This window comes from Lactuca sativa, chromosome 5 (assembly GCF_002870075.4).
Source record: "Lactuca sativa cultivar Salinas chromosome 5, Lsat_Salinas_v11, whole genome shotgun sequence".
Lineage (NCBI taxonomy): Eukaryota > Viridiplantae > Streptophyta > Magnoliopsida > Asterales > Asteraceae > Lactuca > Lactuca sativa.
The window spans coordinates 320,826,531-320,835,793 of record NC_056627.2 but is presented as its reverse complement, the minus strand read 5'-3'; the positions used below and the strand labels follow the sequence as shown (position 1 = coordinate 320,835,793).

Below are 9,263 nucleotides of genomic sequence, written 5' to 3'. Positions count from 1 at the left end.
ACTCTGAATCCAAATATGGGCAAAACCCTCTCAACTTGTCGAGTTGTCTCATTAACTCGCCGAGCCCGTAACACGTCTAGACCATAGGGGTAAAACCTAACCAACTCGTCGAGTTGGTTCACCAACTCGCCGAGTTCCTTCAACCATAACTCTCATTCTGATATCTTTAAGCTAGACTAAGGACCCAACCTCTAGATCTAGCCTCCTAAGGCTGAGATACCACGTAAAGCTGCAAGCTTTACGTCCATGTATGGTCTAGAAGGGCTAAACTCATCAAAACAAGGCTTTACAGGGACATTAGCTCATGTAGGTTGTCCTAAGCTTGGTAAAGCTTGTGTCTTTCGGTCCAAGGGAACTCATATTGACCAGATCTGAAGTCTCATCTCCATATCATGGTCACAATCATAAATGACTCAAGAAGAAGCTAGAAAGGCCATAAATTCATAAATAAGGGGATCTAATGTTAGAGTGATCAAGGTAACGACTTGTTACCTGAAATAGGATGCCAAAATGAAGTAGTTAACAGATCCTCAGCCTCCTCCTTGATCCAAGCTTCTGAATCCTCAAGCCTCTTCAAGAATCCCACCAAAATAAGCACCTTAAGCCTCACACACACACTCAAGATAGGGTTTAGCTCACTAGGGTTTGTTCTCTGGACGTGGAGAGTGATGAGGGAGGCGGGGTGGAGGCTTAGAGTCCTTTAAATAGGGTGCAAAACCTGAATAATTAGGGTTTCCTCAAACAGATCCAACTCGTCGAGTTGGCCTCTCAAATCATCAAGTTGGTCATAAAACTCACGCGACCAACTCAACCTTTACTCGACGAGTCGGGACCTCCAACTCGTCGAGTCACCCTACTAAAATTGAATATATAAACAATATAATGTGTACCTATAGTTCGGGATGTTACATTATGTAATACAATATACATATAAATAATAACAAAAATAATGTAATTGATATGACTATTAGAATATTAGTAGAAGCATGCATAACGAGTGATTCTTTTAAATGAAAGGTCTTGAGTTCTAGTTTCACTAAAAAACATAAGTAGCATTACATCATGATCAATATTCAATAGTACTTCAATACATATAGGGTTGTAAACGAACCGAATGAACACGAACCAGAATTGTTCATGTTCGTTTGTTTAAGTTAACCGAACAAATGAATGAACACGAACGGTTAAACGAACGTGTTTTCTTGTTCATTTTCGTTCGTTTAACAAATTACATTGTTCATGTTCGTTCGTTTATGTTCATGAATATGCTAAACGAACATAAACAAATGAACAAAGATAAACAAACATATATGAACATATAATATGGTAATGTAATCAAACACAATTAAACATATATGAAGATAAAAGGAACTTATATGAACGAACATAAACAAACGTAAACGAATAATATAAACAAACATTCACGAATATAATTGAGTGAACAAGATCATTTTTCATGTTTGTTCGTTTAACTAAACGAACGAGAATTTGTGTTCATGTTCGTTCATTTATTAAATAAACGAACATAAACAAACTTCCGGCCGAACCGTTCACGAATAGTTCGTTGAACGTTCAATTTGTTTACAGCCATAAACACATACGTACATACATAAAAGGAATATATATATATATATATATATATATATATATATATATATATATATATATATATATATATATATATATATATATATATATATATATATATATGCATGCATTATTTGTTGATCATTAGCTTCGAAGAGGTGTGAATTATCTATCTAGATAGTAATATTATTGATAATTTTGAAGTGTCTCTTGACTCTAGCATACATGATCACTCATATACAAATTGAGGTGTGTGCCATGATAGGTGTGGTTCATATAAAATCTTTTTTGTAGGCCACACTCTCAAATTATTGAAGGTAATTATGAATGATATAATGTATGTAAATATACAACATGGCAGATATTTCAGCATAGATCGAGCCCATATTGGTGGTCAAGCTTAATCAACTGGAAATAAAGGATAAAATATAGTCGAATGATTGTAATTTATTGAATGACTAAATGATATCAACCGAATGATTTCATTGGTTTACAAATGGTTATTTTCGACTAATTGAATTTGCAAGAGTAAACACTAATAAATAGGGCTAATAATAGAAACAAAGAAAAAATAGCAACATCCCTTTTCCAATGTTCAAGTCTTCCACATGCCTTTTATTTCCTAATTACTTGGTCAACCATTGACTAACATTTATCCCCCTCAATGTTGACCTTCTTCTTCAGATCTTCAACACTAATGAGTGCTCTCATTTCAACAAAGTTTATTCGAGGCATTGCCTTTGTTAATACATCAGCCTTTTGTTGATCCCCACTTACATGCTCCACATGAATCTATTCTCTTTCAACACACATACGAATAAAGTGGTACTTTGTGTCTATGTTGTTACTCCTCCCATGGAAAAACATGTTTCTTATAAGATTAATGGTGGATTAATTTTCTATAAGAAACTTTACCTTTTGTGGTCTCTTCCCAACCAGGTCTTACTGAACAACCATCTTAACCACAGTCCTTGACAAGCAGCTGCAGTTACAGCCATATACTCAGCTTCACACGAGCTTAGGGCTACTATTTTCTGCTTCTATTAAGCCCATGTTATTTAAATTTCCTGAGTAGTAGTAAGCCAATCCTATGGTTCCTCTTCCATCATCTCGATCATTGCTATAGCTGCTATCACTATAGCCTATAAGCTTGCCATCAATGCCCTTATAATACATCAATGCGTATTCAGTCGTTCCCTTCACACATATCCAAGGATGTGTTTTATGGATGCGTAATGGATTTGCTTGGGATGTTGCATACTTGCTCACAACACTAATGCTATAGCTTATGTTAGGTCTTGTGTAAACCATATACCTCAAGCTTCCAACCAGTTTCCTGTAATTTGTTGCATTCATAGGTTCTCCATCTTTGTCCTAGGTTAATTGGAGCTTGGGCTCCATTGGGTACTGTGAACTATTGAAATCCTCTATTACTGTCACCTTCAAAATATTTTCTGCATATCCCTTTTGTGCGAGCTTTATTCCCTCTTTCCCTTGAGACAATTCAATTCCCATGTAATAGGATAGCCATCCCCAATGACTCATGTCGAACACATGTTTCATTTTCTTCTTGAACTCTAGGATTCCATTTTCACTTGAAGCGGTAACTATGAGGTCATCTACATATACACCAACGATGAGGATTATATTATATTTATGTACCTTATAGACTTCTTGCTCCTGTGCACACCTGGTAAATCCTATCCCTTTAAGTGATTGATCCAACTTCACATTCCAAGATCTTGGTGCTTGTCTTAACCCATATAGTTCCTTGTGTAGACGATAGACCGTATCCTTTTTTCCTTTGACTGAGAATCCGATTGACTGTAAGAAATAAACTTCCTCCTTGAGATCTCCGTGTAGAAACTTTGACTTGACATCTAAGTGATGTACAAGCCAGATTTCCTTTGTTGCCAATGTAAGAATCAGTCTGATTGTTTCTAATATGGCGACTGGTGCAAAGGCTTCTTCAAATTCAATACCTCTTTCTTGGACATACCCTTTGGCGACTAATCGGGCCTTATATTTGATCATGTTTCCAACTGCATTGAATACCCACTTTATCCCTATTGCCTTACAATTTGGTGACAATTTGGTTAAAGTCCAAGTGTTTTTTCTTTCAATTGACTTCAATTTTGATTCCATGGCTTGCTTCCAATCCTTTTCAATCGACTCTTCAAACGTTATGGGTTCATCATCAACCAATAACAATTCTTGGTTTCTTTTATACAACTTATGTATCTCTGCATCATCTAATCTTGTTGTGTTCTCGTAAATTTCATTGAGTGATTGAAATCCCTTTGCTGAAGTATCATTGTAAGAGGTTACTGACCGAATTCGTTAATGGTTTTTTGAGGTTTGACTTAGAGGGGTTGATTTTGGGCCGACTCCAGATGTGTGTGACCATGATGAGTCCTCAAGTTGCGAATTACATGTTACACAGTCATTATAAGAATTTCCATTTAACAACGTCAAGGGTTGTTCAATCACGTCGTCTATTGACTCGTGTTCTTGGGATGGTCGTGGTTGGGCTATCATGTTGACCACGACATTGTTCCAATAAGGTGTGGTAGAGGGCTCTCCTACAATTTCTTCATTCCAGAACCATCGTCTTGCTTTGTCAAATACTACATCCCTTGCAATTATAATTTGCCGATTGCTGGGATTGTACAATCGATACCCCTTCCTTCCTTCCTTCCTCCGTTCCTAAGTAGACCATTGCTTCACTTCGATCACTCAACTTGGTTAGCCCTCGCAGCTTCTTGACAAATCCCACACACCCAAAAGCCTTTAGACGTGCAATCGAAGGCTTTGAACCCTTCCATGCTTCATATGGTGTTACATATTTGAGTGCCTTTGTACATGTTCTGTTCAACAAGTAAACAGAGTGTTGCACTGCCTCACCCCATAACGGGTCTGGTATTACCATGGCTTTGAGTAACGACCTTGTCATCTCCAAAATTGTCGTGTTGCGACGTTCCACGACCCCATTTTGCTATGGAGCGTGTGGTGTTATCAATTGTTGTTTAATTCTGGTTCGCTAACAGAATGCCAGGAACTTATTAGAGTTAAATTCATCTTAACGGCCAGTTCTTAGCATCTTGATTTTATAGTTGTTCTCCTTCTCAACCAGTAACTTGAACTTCTGGAACATGCTAAAAAGGCTTCATCTTTGGATTTTCTCAAATACACCCACATGTATCATGAATAGTCATCCATAATTAATAAGAAGTATTGATTGCCTCCCTTGGTTTCTGGTGTAATGGGTCCACACAAGTTTAGGTGTAACAACTGAAGTGGTTCTTTAGCTCTCCACTGGGCCATCTTTGGGAAGCTTTGTCTTGGTTTCTTGGTTATCATACAACCTTCACACACCTGTGATGGATGAGTCAATCGAGGCATACCTGTCACCATTTCCTTACGTGCCATCTCTTCAAGCATTCTGAAATTAGTGTGACCCATACGTGCATGCCATAGCCATGACTCATCATCTATGCTAATGCTTAAGCATACATGCTTCACAAGTGTAAGTCAGATTTTATAAAGCCTATTCTTTGACCTCTGCACCTTCATAATCAAGCCACCTACTTCATCATACATCCTTAGGAAATCTCTATTCATTCCTATGTCATATCCTTCCTCTGTCATCTGTCACAAACTAATTATGTTGATGTGTAGGGCTCGGATGTAATATACATCAGAGATGATGAATTGATCACCATTTTTTCAATCAAACAGTAGTGTGCCTTTCCCTTGATTGGAACCTTAGAGCCATCTCCAAATTGTACCTGTTCAGTCACCATTTCATCAAGTTTTGAAAATGGAACCTTGGAACCGGTCTTATGGTCGTTAGCCCCGTTGTCTAGATACCACATATTCTCATCATCACTTTCTTTTAGCTGGTTCAGATACACCTTTTCCTAATTCAAGAGAACCATTCTTTTATTCTCTTCCCCACATACAGTCAACAACAGTGCAAGTCCATCTTCAAATGCAGCCAAATTCACCTCCTGCTCCTGTTGCTTTTTTGCTTTGCATTCAGAAGCAAAGTGGCCAAATTCTTGGCACTCGAAACATCTTATGTGACTCTTGTCACGAGGCTTCCAGCTAGAACTATCTATTTCTTGTCGTGAACCACCACCCCAACATCCACCTCAGCCATGTGTCGACCCCTGACCACACGAGCTTCCTCTTCCACCTCTTTCGTTACTTCCACCTCTACCTCGACCTCTAGTTGTGTTTGGCTTGCTTGGACTTCTATGAGTAGAAGGATTTTTTTGCCTTAGCGAGTAACAGTTCATTGTCTGCATGTGTACTTGTCTTCCGGAGTCAAAGTTGATTTTCATATGCATTTAAATGCCCAATTGCTTTTTTGAATGACATGGTTTCCATGTCTGAACTTTGCTCAATTGAGGCCACCAGATTTATGATCTTTTCGGGACAATACCTTGAAACATAATTTGCACCGGTAGCAATGTGCATATAGTAGAAATGTACTTACAATTTCTTACTCATAATAGCAATTACATACTTAGGGGGTGTTTTGATTAGCTTATTAGCTTATTTGTGGTGGGAATAAGCAATAAACAATAAGCGGGGGGAGGGAGGGAGATGCTTATTAAAATTAGTTTATTTAGCTTATTATGGTGAGAATAAACAATAAGCAATAAGCATCTTCTTTTTTCCTATCCAAACACCCCTTTATATTTTTCAGATAATATAATGTGTAATATATTAATATAAGTATAATGCTATTACATTACATAGATATCTTAATGGATAAAAAGCAAAATATATTATTCGAGAATAAAGTACCTTCATATTATTGACAATTTGCCCCGTTTTATATAGTATCATAGTATAGGCTTTTCTTTTTGTCACTTTGGAAAAACCCTCCAGTAGAAGCAATGCATCTATGCACTCCTTTTTTACTCCCACAAAGTGAAAGCGACACACACACACACCCACCTCTATAAACCCCTTTACCAGTCACACCATCTGCAAACACTTTGCAGAAGCAACAATGGCGAAACCTTCTTATCCTCTCTTCATTCTACTCTGCATGTTCTTACGTTTCTTCATCACTTCATGTAATCTACAACGTCTTCAAATATCTCCATGTATAAAGCGTAATCTTTAGTTGTTTTGCATATGTTTCACTGCTTTTGGTCTTTAATTGCAGATGGAGTTCAGTTGATTCTAGTCAACAACTGCAGGCAAAGCATATGGCCAGGTTTACAAGGCGGCGCAGGCCACCAGAGTCCCAAAGACGGTGGATTCCGATTGGGTGGTGCGGAGGAAGTAGTGGTTGATGTGCCGGATAAATGGTCAGGGAGAATATGGGCAAGGCAAGGTTGTGATTTTGACGGTAACGGTAAAGGCAGATGTGCCACTGGTGATTGTTCCGGGCAGTTACACTGCCAGGGTACAGGCGGTGAGCCACCATCTACGGTGGTGGAAATGACATTAGGGTCTTCAAGCTCCCCCTTACACTTTTATGATGTGAGCTTGGTGGATGGATTTAACATTCCAGTGGCAATGGCGCCTGTTGGTGGTGGCGTAGGGTGTGGCAGGGCGTCATGTGAGGTTGATTTGAACGTGTGTTGTCCATCGGCGCTGGAAGTGAAGGTGGGAGGGCAAGTGGTGGGGTGTAAAAGTGCGTGTTTGGCAATGGCGTCTCCTAAGTATTGTTGTACAGGAGAGTATGCAAATCCAAAGACATGTAAACCTACGCTTTTTGCTAATTTGTTTAAAGCGATATGCCCTAAAGCGTATAGTTATGCTTTTGATGACTCTTCGAGTCTTAATAAGTGTCGGGCTTCACGATATGTGATCACATTTTGCCCACCTAAGTGACTCACTGACTTGTGTCGACTGTCGAATTGGGTGAGTCGTTTAGTTGCGGTTTTTTTCTTTTCCTTAGAGTTAATGATTCATGTGGGTATGTACGTCGTTTAATAGCACATGTACATTGTCCTATTTCAATATGCATTTAAATGAATTAATGAGATTATATGTTATTTATAATGGATCAGAACAATCGTCTAGCAGTATCTGGTATTGTCCTCCCTCCTTGAGGTTGAGAGTTCGAGTCCCGTTGTGAAGTACATTCTCCGATGGTGGTAATTTCTCCTTGTAAGTGTTAGAAGCGGGGCCTAGCAAACACCAAGTTTTCTCTGTGCAAATGTATATGAAGAAAGAAAACTTAGAATTTCGTATATATCTTTATTAAGCTTCAAAATATCGTATTTGCCCAACCTAAAATCTAAATATCATATTTATCCTTCTTAAATTTTAAAATATCGTATTTACCTAAATTTATTTTTTTTATTTATTTTTAAAACATTTTAGAATCTTATTTTTATATTCTAAAATCATTATAACTTATTAATAAACAGTTTGACCATATTACCCTTCACTATTATGTCTACTAGATGTTCATAAATCTATGAAAGGATAAATAGCAAACTTATCAAATACAAGAAATTATACATGCGACCAGATAAAGAAGAAGTACTTCAAATGCAATCATTTGCTCCGTAACATTCAATAATATTGCCTAGCTCTTCCATAGTAAAGGGAAATTTCCACTGTGTAATTTTTAGGATTAAAAATCTAACCATTTATTATGGTATAGAATTTGAAATATAAAAATACACATCTATTCCGTAGTAAAGCTTTTATATTTGAAGCAAAAGCATCCAAAAGATTCACATATGATGTTTCTACGATGTGGGTCAAAGGCCGCATACACCCGCAATTCATCCCATTAAAAAAAATAATTAGTTTACAACTATAAAAAAATGCCTCTAAATGTGTGAGATACTTAGAGGACTCCATCCATTAAAAATACTTGTTCCAGTTTTAGGGTTTAAAACATTATAAAATACTAATAAAAGATTTTGACCTATGTATTGTCGTTTTTTGCTCACAGGAAGAAAAACAATAATCACTCTTTTTTCAACTAAATTTCAATCAATACTACTAAATCAATGGAATAATCTAGAGTAATTTTTGTGTGGAAAATGATGAAAAATTAAGATGAATTGTTATACATCGTTTAAGAAATTGAATGACAGTCGGAGATGTGGAAGAATTAGAAATAAGGACTTTGAATTGAATTCAAACGGAGAATGATCGATTTATAATAGGGCTAATATTGTCCTTTTATTATTTTTATATTTAAAAAGATTCTAAAACATAAATAGTGATTTTAAAATATAAAAAAGCTACTTAAAAAATAGAATAGGGCAAATATGATATTTTAAAAGCTTACGAAGGGTAAATATGATATTTAGAAATTACGTTGGACAAATATGATATTTTGATGTTTATAAATGGTATATACGAAAGACAATATATTCCTTTTTATTGATCAATTAACCATCGTACATCAAGACACAAATATATATATATATATATATATATATATATATATATATATATATATATATATATATATATATATATATATATACATAGTTTTTGTAACTGCCAGTTACTTGCCAAACGACACAACTATTGACCCACTTTTACGAATATCAGGAATGACGCTTGAAAGACAGTGATTTGAGGTTCCTTGATACAAAGAGTTGTGGTCTTTCAATCATGGGGGAGATAGTATTCGACTCAAAGCATGAATTCTATCCAATTGATTGAAATTCGTCACAACTTCA

The 9,263-nt window shown here is 36.5% G+C and overlaps 1 protein-coding gene across 1 annotated transcript; it reads left to right on the top strand.

Moving 5' to 3' along the window:
* The first annotated feature begins 6,346 nt into the window (after positions 1 to 6,346).
* LOC111889460 (thaumatin-like protein) lies at positions 6,347 to 7,607 on the top strand. The gene is made up of 2 exons (XM_023885608.3): positions 6,347 to 6,677; positions 6,770 to 7,607. The coding sequence occupies exons 1-2, from the start codon at positions 6,611 to 6,613 to the stop codon at positions 7,441 to 7,443; spliced, it is 741 nt and encodes a 246-aa protein (XP_023741376.1). The 5' UTR covers positions 6,347 to 6,610; the 3' UTR covers positions 7,444 to 7,607.
* The last annotated feature ends 1,656 nt before the right edge of the window (positions 7,608 to 9,263 follow it).

Coding starts and splice junctions, on each gene's coding strand:
- LOC111889460 (XM_023885608.3), top strand. CDS start 6,611: ATGGCGAAACCTTCTTATCCTCTCTTCATTCTACTCTGCATGTTCTTA. Junction 6,678..6,769: donor ACGTTTCTTCATCACTTCAT/GTAATCTACAAC, acceptor CTTTAATTGCAG/ATGGAGTTCAGTTGATTCTA.